Here is a 15,179-nt window from a genome sequence, read left to right on the forward strand (position 1 = left end):
ATATATATATATATATATATATATATATATATATATAACAAATACGCTAATATAGTTTACGCTACTGGGGGCAAGATTTGTGTCAAAATTATTCATTGATGTTTATCTTTATATATATATATATATATATATATATATATATATAACAAATATTCGCGATTTCCATCACGTGTTTTTTGGATCCGCAAATGTATTCGTGATTTTACAAGTTTTTTTTTTTCAATCCCTAAATTTAATCTTGGTTTTCACGTTTTTCCAATCGACAAATGATCTCAATTATTATCATAATTTATTTTTTCATTTGTTTCCAAATTGTCTTTTTTGAAGTGTCTGCATTGAAAACTGAAGACACTAAAAATTACTTCAACTCTTTATGAACATACAAAGTAAATAACAAAGCAAATAAAATTAAAACACAAACTAAACCTGAACAGTGAGGCGGACTTGCTAACTAGTGTGGCACTGTGCCACCATAGATGTATTCATCTCCTCATTCTAGCTAAATTCTATCTCCATAAATGCTCCGTGTCATTTCCGTGGCAAATACAGTAACCAGAAACACTCGGGACGTCACATTCCCTTTAATGCAGCCACCGATAAATTAGTTTGTTTCTTCATACAGGATGGAAAATGGAGACTTAAGTGAAGTGAAATGATTTTTCTAAAATCCTATTTATGAGGGATTAACAATGACTGAAATAAAATCGACTCCAACCAAATATTGTAATGCATTACTCTCTACTTTTTGTTTTGCTGCCGTGTTGTACAACGCCTTACAACGTCTTATAACGTCATCATCATGTAAATGGTAACCTGAGAGTAGGTTCCCTAAATTAAATGGATTTGAACTGTAAATTAGCCTCATGCTGAGGTTTAAATGTTCATTATTGTGTATTATGAAACCTCAGATTTGATTCTACTTTTGGCTACAATGCAGAGTGGGATCCTGGTCAAAGTAAGCCATTTTAAACGTAAAACCTTTTTGCCGATTTAAGGTTGTAAGTATAAATAAGCGAATGTGAGGCTTTGTAAAGCTATTTGGCAGCCACTTTATAGTGTAGGTATATGCACTCCACCATTTTAATCAAATTGGGTGTTTGACTATGACTTTTTAGTACTGACTATGTACGACCGTATGGAGCGGTAACAGAAACCTTTTTCAATGACGAGGATGGACGGGGATAGGATGTGTTTATTTTATTAATATGCATAAAGGGATGATGATGGAAGGGTGGCCAGGTCAAGGACTGAGGACAGACAAAATAAGTGCACATCTATACAATTACTCTATCACTTAAATAAGTTCAATTTAACCAAACTACAATTTTCAGAATTTAATGTTGACAAGTGATGTAAAAATGATTGGTTATCTCTGAAAAAAACAATCCAACATCCTCGAGAAGGCACCCCTAAAATTTGAGGAGTTTGTATGGAGCAATTTACCTCATCAATAGTGGGCCAAAATAACTGTTTGAGAGTTACAGAAATTGTTTGCAATGAATGAATCAATCACAAGTTTGCACAATAACAAATTATGGATACCGCATTGTATCCGTCCAGGCCATTTTATTTTAGAGTAATTCTGTTGCACCACAAAAATAAAACAAAGCCTGAATTTGCTGGTTAATTTTCTGTGATTTTGTTTTTAAACTTATCAATTAAGTCAGTTTTAGGTTATGTCAGTGACCTTTATGTTTTCTTTTCTTTGACTCGTTTGTTTTAACAGCATGTCCCACATGATAATAAACCTCAGTCTACTAAAGCCTTAATTAAATGACTGCTTGTGGATTTTCAATGTTTAAAGTTTGTGTTTGCTGTGTTTTAAGGTCTGAACCATGCTGAAGTGGTTTTCCAATGACGAGGCAGAGTCTGGTTCAAAAGTAAGTATCTGTGTTTGACCTTTAATGACTTGAGTGCTCACTGGTCACGTTTGCATCAGATGACTGGCATTAGTGCCCAGTGAGAAACTCAGCAACATTTAAAACTCATTATTAGGTATGTGTGAGTCACACACAGCTTCATTCTCACATGTTTCCTTGCAGTTGGTTGAATTTGATAACATACCCAGTTTGAAGTTTTTTATTTTATATTGACTCATTTTGAAAATACTCTGTCGTTTATCATAAATGCTTTTGGGGGTCATTTCAACATCATCAATTATATAATAGAATATAATACAACTTTTTTATGTTAATGTATTATTAATGTTTGTTTATTAATGTCGCGCAATTTACAGCAGCAGCTGTAGCAAAGCGCTCTTCACACATACTGTATACTATACAGTATGCTATATTCATATAGCATATAGCACTATATGCTATACAGTGTACAGCAATGGGACAACCACAAAGTCAACAATAAATTGAAAGACAAATTCATATACAGTAGCAGAACAGTAACAGTTGCTAGTCAGTTGAAAGCCAAAGAATAAAAATGGGCCTTCAAACAAGTTTTAAAAATGAGCAAAGGGGGGGGTTGCCTAACATTTAAGGGGAGGTCATTGCAGAGGGAAGGACCGGCAACAGAAAAGGCTCGATTCTCTCTGAGGCTCCACTTAATCCTCTGCAGACCTGAGGCACCGGGCTGGTGCATAGGGGCAGATTATGAATGAGATGCTCCATTGCATATGCTATTTTTCACTCTAAGTGTATGACAACAAGGTATATAATTACATTATTATTTTTGAAAATAGTAAACTCCCGCTTTGGGATAGGGACCCAAGAGCTACTTCAGTCGACAGCAAGTAGCAAAATGGCTGCCCTCTAAGATGGATGAAAACATTTTTTTTTTTTACTTTCTTGGCATGACATGCTCAATTGGTTGTGCTAGGTTATTTACTTTCAATAAGCAGACAATAACTTAATGTGCCTTCCAAGTTTTACAAAAAAATGTTCCCATACTTTGCAGCCGTACTATGCTGAAGATGTGTGAAGTGTTCATGTTAAATGTGGACATGCACTCACAAGTCACCCTGCCCTCTCTTCCAGGCCCCAGGCTCTCCCCATGGAGGTGGCAGAAGTGAAGCGGATCAAGCTGAAGAAATGGCAGACAGACTTGTTCAAACTCAGCAGCTTGTCACTCAACTGAAAGAGCTGATTCGGGAAAAGGATGCAACACTTTGCACCAAGGATGAACAACTTAAGGTGTTGGCCTACCTTTTTCCTTTACAATACTTCATAGGGGTGCAGAAAAAAGTCAATTCTACAAAGAATCGCGATTCTAGTTGTAGCAATTCTGAATAGATTCAAATTTCCAAAAAATGCTTAGATTTATGCCCACGACTGGTGGGTTGAGGGGCTGGCTGGCTGGGGTGGATAGATGGATGGATGGCTCGATCGATACTTGATGTAACCGGTGGCGTTTTTACTCGAGTGGCATTCACTCACTTGATGATTGAACCTGCACCATCATCTCCGACCTGGTGGGACAGAACGCTCACCGCTGTGCTAAAAGCACTGGCCGCTAGTTCAGTAGTCAACACACCATTAAGAGGTATGGGAAGTAAGGTTTTGCACTAATATACAAATGCCGAGATCATTTACCAAAACCACGTCTTTCCTGGTACTTTGTTAACTCTACAATATCATTATATACGAGATCTCTGCAGCGCACGCGCGGCGTTGACAAAAAGAACGAGGAATTTGATCGATGGATTTAATGATTTGGAGTGACACAGATGGTTTGACAATATTGTTGTTATATAAACCCACGTCTTTCCTGGTACTTTGTTAACGCTACAATATAGTTATATACTAGATCTCTGCAGCGCACGCGCAGCGTTGTTGACATAAAGAACAAGGAATTTGATCGATGGATTTAATGATTTGGAGTGACACAGATGGTTTGATAATGTTATATAAACCCACGTCTTTCCTGGTACTTTGTTAACGCTACAACATAGTTATATACTAGATCGCTGCAGCGCACGCGCGGCGTTGTTGAGATAAAGAACGAGGAATTTGATCGATGGATTTAATGATTTGGAGTGACACAGATGGTTTGATAATATTGTTGTAATATGATAGTTATTTGAAATATACTTTATATATCGTTATATGGGTCTGTGGAATAATTAGAAATGCAACTTACAATGGGTCCGACATCAGCATATGTGGCGCATACGCGGCATTGTTTACATAAAGCAAGATCGATGGATTTAATGAATTGGAGTGACACAGATGGTTTGATAAACGTGTTATTTATATAATACTTACTTGAATAACTCTGAATGTTACGTCAGGCCCGTTCTCAGCTCCTCGTTTGTGTATATGTCACGTTAGCATACCGTATCGTTTATCCTGTTGTTGCTGATTCATGTCTGTTTTTGGTGTTAGATTTTGACAAATGAATTTGCCCCAAAAGTGCGACTTATACTCCGGTGCGACTTACATGTTGTTGTTTTTTTCACTTTATTGTGCATTTTATGGCTGGTGCGATTTATACTCCGGAGCGACTTATAGTCCGAAAATTACGGTACTCAGTTCGTCATTAAATCACTTTAAAATCACTATTCAGTCACTATTAAAAAATATCATAGAACGATGCTGTCAATCCTTCAGATGGAGAAGAAGGCGTTTGAGGCGAAACTGTCGAAGCTGCGTCTCCAAAACAAGGCCAAGGTGATTTCTCTCACCACACAGCTAGAAGAACTGAAGAAACAGATGCAGAGCCCAGATTCACCAACACGCAACAAGGAGGTAAACAGTCTTTTTTTGCTGCACTAATGAGAGATGCACGTAATCACCACTTTACTAAACTTGATACTCATTTTCAGTGAAATTATTTTCAGTTGCTGAAAGGAGGTTTAAAAAAAATCTTGGGTCAGGGATGAGAATTTTCCGCGGGTTTCCGTGTTTTTTTTTCTGTCGAAAGTATCATTATCGTAAATCGTGTAAATCCGTTGAGAAAATGTTGTTTATATATGGGGGGGGGTGTAGGGAAGCGGCCGGGCAACGTTTGCCTGGCGACTCGCGAGCATTCGCCCACCCGCCGCGACGGCATCTTTTGGAAATCGACTTGCCTCTGTAAACCTAACTAACTGGCAGCAGTGATGGGACAACATCCGCCTTATTTTCGGCAGCATTTTGGCGCTATTTTTGTCACCATGGGGGCCATGCGGCCCCCCAATGGGGACATGCGCCCCCCCGGCTACATTTCAGTGGTTTTTCACATTTGCCATTCTCATCCCTGATGTATATATAAAACCTATACATTTTGAGAAATGTATGCTAAGCTACCTCTGCATTTATTTAAAATGTTTTTTCCAGCAAGTTTTTCATTGTAAACTTGTGGTTATAGGTTCAGAAAAAAAGCAATCTACAACAGAGCTAAAACATTTACGAACACACCCTGTTCAAATGGAGTTCTGAATTCTATAAAAAGACTGATTAAATTCAAATCCTCTTTAAAAATAACGTGACAGACTGTCTAACCTGCAAAAATCAATTGAAAATTTGTGAAGAAAAATTGAGATGAAAGGGAATTAACAACTGAGAAAATGTTTCTGGGACATTCTGAATTCGAGGTGCAACAATTAATCGATTAGTCAACAACTCTGCTATTGTGAACATATGTGCACAGGAGATGATTTTTGTGGTTAATATTTTAACAGGTGTGTTTATATATTTTTGGATGTCCATTGTATGTAATTTCAGTCACAATTCATTCAATATCCTTGTAGGGCCCATCAGAAGGAGGAGACCAAGCCACTCGAGGGAGAATCGTTTTACTGAAGAAAAAGGTTGAGGAGCTTGAAGAACACCTTGCCCAGAGTGAGAAGGAGATTGAAAGGAAGGTAAGAAGCCCTTAGCTTTCAGTCTCAGGAAACCTAAATAAAAAGATATAATTTTAAACTTCACACTTACGGCACACTTGATGTCTATTGCACATAATTGTCTTTTTCGTAGTCTGTTTATATTTCATCAAATAAAAAAATCCTAAATTTGAATATACATTTTTTACTGACATACCATTGTAAAATTGATTTAGATTCTTTTTGTAGACCACTTTTTGATCAGGCAGAATCCTTGCAACTCCAAAATCATTACTTTACAGGAAAACAAAATACATGTACCACAATTTTTTTTTTTTTTACCAAGTGCAACTGAACTGTTCTATTGATTTGTGAAAAATATGAAATTGACCTAATTTGAACATAGGTTTCTGCTCATATACAGGTGTGGCAAAATCCGGTCCCCGAGGGTCAGTATCATACATTTAAGTTTTTTGTCTACCTCCTCCAAGTCATCTGACTCAAATGGTCAGCTCATCAGCAAGCTCTGCAGAAGCTGGATAACAATCCTCATCATTTGAATCAGGTGTGTGGGAGGAGAGAGTCATATAAAACTTCCAGGATACCTGCCCTCGAAGACCGGAGTTGCCCATCCCTGGTCTAAGATAACAAATATCAGTTGGAAATTGCCTATCGAGACACATAGCCTAGGTTCATACAAGCACGATGTATTCTTCTGAACGTGTGGGTCACTTTGGGGTGGCATATGTTCACACACCAGACAGACTGAGGTTGCATTTTGTATGTATGTGACTCTACTTTTCTTTGTCATTCTACTACATACTGCTACATACTCTCATACTCTGCTTCATACTCTGTACGTCAAAATTTATTTGTATACGTGCCTTTATAAGAAATTTTAACACATTGACAATTTCAATGTTTCTTTAGAGGACAGAGGTAGAAACACAGCGGCTACGAGGTGAAGAAATGGATGCTATGCTGACAGAGAAGGACAGGAAGCTGGCAGAGAAGGAGGCCTACATTATTCATTTGCAAACAGCAACGGCAGTAGACCAGTCCATTACATCCACACCGCAGGTTCTTTTTCACAGAAACAATTTGCACAATCATGTTTTTCAACTTTAATCCAATGACCCGTCACGTATGTTATCCACATTTTGACATTCCACTATAATTTCTCAGGGAGATGAAGACCATAGAGCAATGCATGAACTTCAGCAACTGGTCAAGAGGCTGACCAAGAAGGTTGGAGAAGTAGAGGAACGCTATAGTTTGCTTCAGAAGCAGACGGACAGCCTGAAGGAGCTTCTGGACACAGAGAAGGAGCAGTACAGTCAGAAAGAGAACATGTACAAACAAAATGTACGTGTCTGTGCTGTTGTTATTCAGTTATTTCGTACTCCCAAAAAAAGGCACAGAATGTATTCTTGCATTTTAGCACTGCTAACATAATTTTCTTCTTTGCTGTTGTGGGTTTCCTTTGAAATAATCTTCATTTTTGAACCCAACAATGTGTTGTGTCTTTGGATTTAGATTCAGACTTTCAAAGAGATAATCCTTCAGAAAGATAATCAACTGACTGATATCAACCAGATGCACGAACAGGAACTCTTCAAACTTGCCGCAAAGTCTGATGCCAGTGCTGATCTTGAGCAGGTTGTGATGAGAACGTTGTTGATGTTAAGTGTTCAGTTCCTTGAATTTTGGTAGTAAACAGTAAGTATTGAAGAACCTGTTTGATTTCCTTTTCACGCATTATTTCTTCTTTCCATTTTCTTATCAGCTTCTGAAGGCTTTAAAACAGAAACTTCATGAGAAAGAGGAGGTGCTGATTGGAAAAACTCAGGTCATTGATGTTCTTCAGAAAGAAGTAGACGGCAGGGATCAGCACATAAAGGTTAGGAAATGTACTCGTTGCATAGTTGACATCTTTGTTATTTGGACTACAAAAGTCTCTCCGAGTAATAAAGATGGTGGATTTGCGAAATTGTTTGGCAACACCCATTACCTTGTTTGGTTTGTCCCACCCCAAAGGACATGATGTAATAGATAAGAACACGTAATAACAAATGGAGAAATCTGAACAGAGTAAAAAGTAGCCCCCCAAACAGATCAGAAAATTATCTCTGTAGCACCTGGAGGGATATATTACACTTTTCTACACTCCTGGACACTCCAAATACACAAGAAAATTATTTTAAAAGCAAAAAAAGTCAATGTTCCATGAGATGTCTCCTAGGGACATGGAACATTCTTGTATACCAGCCAGTTTCTGTATATGATAGAATCCCAGAAACCCCCCGTGATGACATTCTTCATTCTGTTGCCAGGAGCTAATAGAGCGGATGCGGAGACTAAACATTGAACGAGAGAGCCTTGAATCCAAAATGGAGGCAGAAAAGCATGTGATGCGAGCCCAACTGCGAGACCTGATGGAGAAGCAGCAGGTTGAGATTCGGCAAATGACAGAAAAGCATCAAGCGCAGTTGACTCAAACACAGCAGGACCTACTTGGCCAGCTAAATGAGCTGAGAAGAAATACATTAACACTACAATCGGTCAGTCAGGAGTCCCCAAAAGCTGAAAAAATATCTGATGATTCCGCTTCTTTCCAGAGGATAGCAGAGTTAGAAGGTAGGTGTTTTTGTGAACCCAATCACCCTCTTTTTGTAAAAGGAATCACAGGGGTTAGAGATGTTTTGCTGTTAATACCTATATTTAACATCAGTGTGGAAAAGAAAGATTAGTGAGCCTTCAATTTTAGAAATACACTATATCTAATGCCAGTAGTCTGCTTAGTATTTGTGAGTGGCACTGAAGGCAGGGTGTGTGAAGTGTCTTGCCCAAAGATGCAACTACACATGACTCGGACAGAGTGGTATTCGAACAGCTGACCCTCCAGTTACAGAACTATCCCACTCTTCCTCATGAGCCATAGCTGTCATAAACAAGAGTTTATGGCACACATCATATTTTCATTTAAGCCATGTTTAGGTGGATTTGCTTGTATATTGTTACTTTAATGAACGTTATTTTTATTTAGCTTCTGTTTTTCGCTGGACTGGATGCTCTTTGGTAAGGTTGGGGAATTCCTATTTAAGCTTTAGTCCTCTGGTCAGAAAGTCTTTCATTTACTTTTGGGCAAACTCCTGGTGGTCTACCATGTGTCTTTTACTAAAGAGTGACTCCAATTTGGTCATGCAGCCATATGGGCCTGAATGGTGGATTGCTGCAGATTTAGTTGTCCTTCTACAAGTAGCTTTTTTTTTCTACAGAGGAACTCTGTACTTTGTCAAAGTGAATCTCGGGTTCTTGGTCACCTTGCCAACTCCCCTCTACTCTTATTTCTCAGTTTACTGTATTAGAGCTGGCAGCTCAAGAAAGATGCTGAATTTGTGACCTTAAAAACAGCAGAAATATTTCTTTACCTTTTCCGAGATCTGTGCCTTGAAAGTCTTGTCTCTGTGGACACTTCTTGACATCATGCTTACTTGGCACTGTGTGTTCGGCGACCTTGAGTGCCGTGAAAGGCGCCATACAAATAAAATGTATTATTATTACTTTTTACTCTTTACATGCACTGTCAGTTGTGGGATCTTAGATTGATAGGTGTGTGCTGGCTATCTCGATTTCTCCAGCACTTCCTCCAGGGACTCTAAGAAGGGTAGATACTCTGAGCTGCCGTGCGGTGCATAGACACAAACAACAGTCAGGACCCGTCCCCCGACCCGAAGGCGGAGGGAGGCTACCCTCTCGCTCACCGGGGTGAACCCCAATGTGCAGGCGCCCAGCCGGGGGGCAATAAGTATGCCAACACCTGCTCGACGCCTCTCATCGTGGGCAACTCCAGAGTGGAAGAGAGTCCAGCCCCTCTTGAGAGGGCTTGTACCAGAGCCCAAACTATGTGTGGAGGCAAGTCCGACTATGTCTAGTCGGAACCTTTCTGCCTCACACACCAGCTCGGGCTCCTTTCCAGCCAGAGAGGTGACATTCCATGTCCCTAGAGCCAGCCTTTGCAGCCTGGGATCGGACCGCCAAGGTCCCCGCCTTTGGGCGCCGCCCAGCTCACTATGCACCCGACCACTTTGGCCCCTCCTATAGGTGGTGAGCCCATTGGAAGGGGGACCCACGTCTTCTTTTCGGGCTATGCCCGACCGGACCCCATGAGCGAAGGCCTGGCCACCATGCGCTCGCCTTCGAGCCCCACCTCCAGGCCTGGCTCCAGAGAGGGGCCCCGGTGACCCGCGTCCGGGCGAGGGAAAACGACATCCATATATCTTTTTCATCATAAGGGGTCTTCTGAGCCGTGCTTTGTCTGGCCCCTCACCTAGGACCCTTTTGCCATGGGTGACCCTACCAGGGGCATGAAGCCCCAGACAACATGGATCCTAGGATCATAGGGGCACGCAAACCCCTCCACCACGATAAGGTGACGACTCACGGAGGGGCCACATGATGCAGAAATTTTTAATGTTTCCGGCGCCTTTTATTTTTTGATGGTTTTCAGTGACTTCTATCTGTTTGTGATTTGCTGATACTGCAGCACCACGGTGAGCTGATTAAATTCATTTAATTTTCCTTTTCTTTATATAGCCCAAACAAAGCAGAAAATAGAAGAAGCTAGCAGATCAGAGGCGAAATTCCTGAAAATGAAAGCCTGGTCTAAATCTCGAATCAGGCAGCTGGAGGAAGAGCTGAAAAAAAGTCAGGTCAGATGATCAACCCAAAAACTTTATCGGTTGTATTTTTTTTGCTTATCTTTGTTTTTGTTAAAATGTTTTAAGTTTTTTTTATAAAAAATGTTAAATGGATACTTTACTGAGTTGGCCATTTCAGCAGTAAGAAGTTAACCATATGTCTATCAGTAATTTGATGACAATTTGTTGCCAATTTACAACTGCAGCAAGTCCAAACTGAAGCAAATAATAAAAGGTCGTCTCTGATTGGTTTTTGTCACGCATGTATGTGACTACGTTCGTCTTTGAGTTTTTCTATAATGTTGCATTAGCGCTGTGTACTGGATCATATGTGTATTGTATTGTGTATGGCACATGCTTAATTGAGAAATAAGCACACACTTGAGCACCGTAATCGAACTGAAATTTATTGCAATCAGTAATCAAGATCATATAATCGCCCAGGCCAAGCGGAAACTTTAGACTCAAGTTTGAAAAAAGACTTTTTGAATACCAAATTGAATTTTTATACAGACAATAATTACATCTGAAATAAATGATGATAACAATATATTCGAGAGAAGAAGCATGTGATTTTGCCTCATTCAAATCGTGCAAAAACTGTCTATTAGATATGTAAATGAAAGTGCAATCACATTTGTAAATGAATGGCTTCTGGTTTTTGAAATGTAAACAAACCAATCTACTGTGATAAAACAACAAAATTGCAATAACTGCATTAACCATCAAAGTGAAGTCTGTTACTATAGTCTTGAAACAAGTCTGAATAAGGAAAAACATTGCAATAAAATCATGCAAACTGCTACCGCTATTGTTGGGGAGCCTGAGGACTGTATAGGGGGTTGGCTCGGATGGTTATGCTCTAATCCCCCCATGCCCCCCCCGCCCCCGGGGGGGTCGGTCAGAACACAGAAAGGAAGACATGGTTCAGTTTTTATTGCTTTACTGAATTATGGGCAAAAAAAACAAATAACCATAAATGAAATACACACCAAACATAACATTTGCTGGCGGCCGTTGGTCGCCGTGTCGCTGCATAATGGCTACTCATACGATGCGAGGCAAACTTAAAGGAGCGCGCCGGAGCTGTCAATCAAACGGCGCGCACGCGAAGCAAACCGCAATCGGACACATGGCACAACAGTGGACAGTAGTAGTAACAATGAAATGTATATACTCCCTTTGTGTCAAAGACGCACACGATCACAGGAACATACTCCGTCAATATCAGCAACCTTTAACTTATCGCTGCGCACAAGTGAAAATGGGTATAATGTCTCGACCCTGGATATAAGACGACCCCCACTTTTTCAGACTTGTTTCAATGCAAAGAACATCGTCTTATATTCGGGCCAAAACGGTAGTTCACACAACAGATTCGGAGTCTCTCAGGAGCACTCCAAAAATGCAGCTTTGCCAATCAAATGATCGATCAGAAAAAATAAATCTTTGAGCCCTAGTACTAACACATGCAAGTCTTACCTTCAAGGCATGTGTGTTATTTCTTTTTAAGGCTGGTATTGCGCCTCCAGATCTTACTGCCGTGCAAAGTCAGATTACAGAATTTGAAGTGGAACGTGAGGAAAACCTTTGGAAAGTGGAGCAGTATGAGGAGCTCAAAGCAAAGAATGGTACTTAAAACTGTGAATTTTTGGGTGCACGTTTTATCATTTCAGTTCCAATTTTCAATGTTGCCTTAATTACAATCAAATGAAACTATCCTCACACTGTGTTGATTCTTTCACCAACAGACATGTTGGAGGCTAAACTGGTGGTATATGAGGAGCAACAGAGGATATTGCAAGCAGATCTGGAACAGTTTACAAAAAGAGCTACCTCCGAGGTCTGGGTTCTAGGATTAATTTTCAAATGAGTGCTCTTCTTATTGTTTCTTGACTTCTCATACTGTACAGGCAAGTGAGTCTGGGAGTGCTGATGATGCTCACAGCCAAGTGTTGGAGTGGCAGGAGATGGTAGATGAGGCAGTGAGTGCCAGGGATCAGGCCAGGGAAGAAAAGGCTGCAATGGTCCTTCGCATTAGCCACATGGAAGAAGAAAGAGAGGGTAAGGGCTTTGCCAGAGGATGACGACTGATGTTCTCCCTTCAGACAGTCAGCCAAAATCCAATTTTTAGTCCATTCAGATTCAAACAGGAAGGCTCTTGTAAAGTCTCAACAGCGACAATGCACATGAAATTCAATTTTTGCAAGATGGATTAAAACCACATCTAGGAAGTAGTTTCATATATGATTTGGACGGGATATGTCTGAAGTGTTCCAAACACAAATCCGTTTTGACTGTCTGTGATGGCACTATGTGACTCAAGACCCTCATCGTCACAGACACATCCTCTGCATTTAATCCATCCCCATGTGATTTTGATAAATCCCCTGGGGGAGAGGGGAGCAGTGAGCAGCAGTGGTGCTGCGCTTGGGAATCATTTGGTGATCTAACCCCCCAATTCCAACCCTTAATGCTGAGTGCCAAGCAGGGAGGCAATGGGTCCCATTTTTATAGTCTTTGGTGTGACCCGGCCGGGGTTTGAACCCACAACCTTCCAGTCTCAGGGCGGACACTCTACCATTAGGCCACTGAGCTGAATGGAGTACATTGCTGAAACTGAAAACGGCACTCCCTATACAGTGGAGGGAAAACATTGCTTTATCGGTCTGTGGGGCGAGTCCATTTATGAACATATTACACGTGTTGCTACTGTCACAATTATGTGATGTCAACACTTAGCGTGCTGAATGACGCCTCTGTTCTGACAATGTTGCAACAACAATCTGTCAGATAGGTCAATGAGGTAAACAGATCCTGAGGAGGAGTCTGATTTGAATCATATGGCTGTGGTCTGAATGCAGCCTTAATGTCACAGGTCTTGGAATGAAATTATAACATCCCCTCAGTGGTTATTTGTTTTTTCTTCAAAATATGGTGCAAACAGCAATAAAAAAAAGACAAGTGTAATGAATTGTATTGCATACTGACTCATGGCCAAGCATTCATTCATTCAAAGCAATATAGTTCAAATCACTGGCCTCGTCAAATTGAAGTTGAATTGATGTATTCTTTGCTATAGAAATATAAATTCCACGTTAATTGCCTCATGAACTGGCAACTAAGTGAATTCCACCTCTTCTTTTGTCCTATAACCCCACCACCACCACCACCCTCTTTTCTGATAGCATTATTAGTGCTACAGAGGGAATTGGAATGTTTTTATTGTTTACTATTTGTCCTATTGTCTGACTGAACATTACTTTCCTTTTTTTTTATTTTATTCACTGCTTTCTCCATTGTTAATGAGGTGTACTTCATTGACCCTGTGCTGTCCCATCATGAGGACTGCCCCCACTTGCCCTCACCAGCTCCTGCTCCATGGATGGGAGTAGCCGCATAGAACAGTTTCCCATCAGTTTTGTGCATGCAGGCTCTTCCTGAGCTGTAGAGTTGGTCTTCCTATCTGTACTGGCTGAAGCTTCCCACAATTTGTCTTTAATGGGTTGAGCTGCAGCCAGTACAGTTGCAGACATAACATTTGAGTCTTAGTTTGAGTTGGCCTTCCTTCCCCACTCTTCTGTGTTATTTTCCTTTTAATTTTCTACTTTTTCACTTTTAATATTTAAATTGAGTCCAATATTTTTTGTTGACCAGAATGAAACTATAATTAAAAATAACAGTTCATGAAATCCAGTTAACAAGAAACAATCGCCAGCAAATATTTGGAAAAATATTTAAGGCAAAAGTGAATTTTCCTCGCTATATTATGACCAATATTGCGCAACTACTAAGAACAACTTTTTTGCTCACTTGGAAGTGTTTCAGATGATGAATGGATGAATAGATAACAAACAGTATGACACTGTCTTTTACTGTCAAGTTCAAGTCAACTTTATTCACTTTTAGTGTTCTTTAAGTTAGAAAGTTACCATTTGAAATGACTGTAGTTTTGTGTCATATCTGTGAGCTACTGATTGTTTTGTTTCTACAAATTTAAACAATGGAATGATCATCTTCTGAGACTGGTAATTCCATATTTATTGTATATATTTAATAATGTCAACTAATGATCATTCGCCATAGACTTATACATTTTCAGTAGTGAACTGCACACACAAACTACATTCGTTTAATCACATTATAGAGCTATCTAATTTAGAAGACTACAACATTAGATAATTTTTGTGTTGAATGCCCATTTTTTTCTAAAAGTTGGTCACGCCAATATTAATGTATGTAAATGTTTACACTATAGCTGTTCTTTTGGCAGCTGTGATTAATCCCTCAAAACAAAGGTGTGCAATTAATTTTGCATGGGGCCTACATGAGAAGCTCGAACATCTGCCGATAGCCAAGCATACATTCTGACCACAACTTTTGAGTTTGTACATGGAAAAAAAAATGTGCTGTGTGTAGATACGTTTGACGTGATAAGAGGGTGGCTGACATTAGCATTTACCTATTGCTTCCGATCGGTGCAAGTGGCCTTCGATCACTGCAAATACAAAGCCCAATTCCAATGAAGTTGGGGCATTTTGTTAAACATAAATAAAACCCAAATACAATGTTTTGGAAAATGATGCTCAACCTAAATTTCATTTAATACACTAAAAACACAACAAATGTAATGTTTAAACTGAACTTCTGTGATGGTATGGGGCATGGGTTACTTACAGATCTGTTGACTCATTTAAGCTGAAAGATACAAACAGGTTTTGGAAAAA

General features: G+C 39.8%; 1 protein-coding gene across 6 annotated transcripts in view; it reads left to right on the forward strand.

Moving 5' to 3' along the window:
* Positions 1 to 15,179, forward strand: part of LOC147058874 (uncharacterized) — a 66,607-nt gene that overhangs the window by 1,354 nt on the left and 50,074 nt on the right. For all 6 annotated transcript variants that reach the window (XM_085907389.1, XM_085907388.1, XM_085907392.1 and 3 more), the window contains exons 2-14: positions 1,827 to 1,880; positions 2,988 to 3,143; positions 4,560 to 4,697; positions 5,681 to 5,794; positions 6,683 to 6,832; positions 6,938 to 7,117; positions 7,289 to 7,411; positions 7,539 to 7,652; positions 8,086 to 8,389; positions 10,349 to 10,464; positions 11,966 to 12,083; positions 12,204 to 12,295; positions 12,366 to 12,516. In XM_085907389.1, coding sequence (XP_085763515.1) covers positions 1,836 to 1,880; positions 2,988 to 3,143; positions 4,560 to 4,697; positions 5,681 to 5,794; positions 6,683 to 6,832; positions 6,938 to 7,117; positions 7,289 to 7,411; positions 7,539 to 7,652; positions 8,086 to 8,389; positions 10,349 to 10,464; positions 11,966 to 12,083; positions 12,204 to 12,295; positions 12,366 to 12,516 — 1,801 coding nt within the window. In that variant the 5' untranslated portion in view covers positions 1,827 to 1,835. The remainder of the gene's footprint in view (positions 1 to 1,826; positions 1,881 to 2,987; positions 3,144 to 4,559; positions 4,698 to 5,680; positions 5,795 to 6,682; positions 6,833 to 6,937; positions 7,118 to 7,288; positions 7,412 to 7,538; positions 7,653 to 8,085; positions 8,390 to 10,348; positions 10,465 to 11,965; positions 12,084 to 12,203; positions 12,296 to 12,365; positions 12,517 to 15,179) is intronic.

The sequence above is a fragment of the Syngnathus leptorhynchus genome, chromosome 3 (genome assembly GCF_054491065.1).
Source record: "Syngnathus leptorhynchus isolate UIUO chromosome 3, UIUO_Slep, whole genome shotgun sequence".
NCBI classification, from domain to species: Eukaryota; Metazoa; Chordata; class Actinopteri; order Syngnathiformes; family Syngnathidae; genus Syngnathus; species Syngnathus leptorhynchus.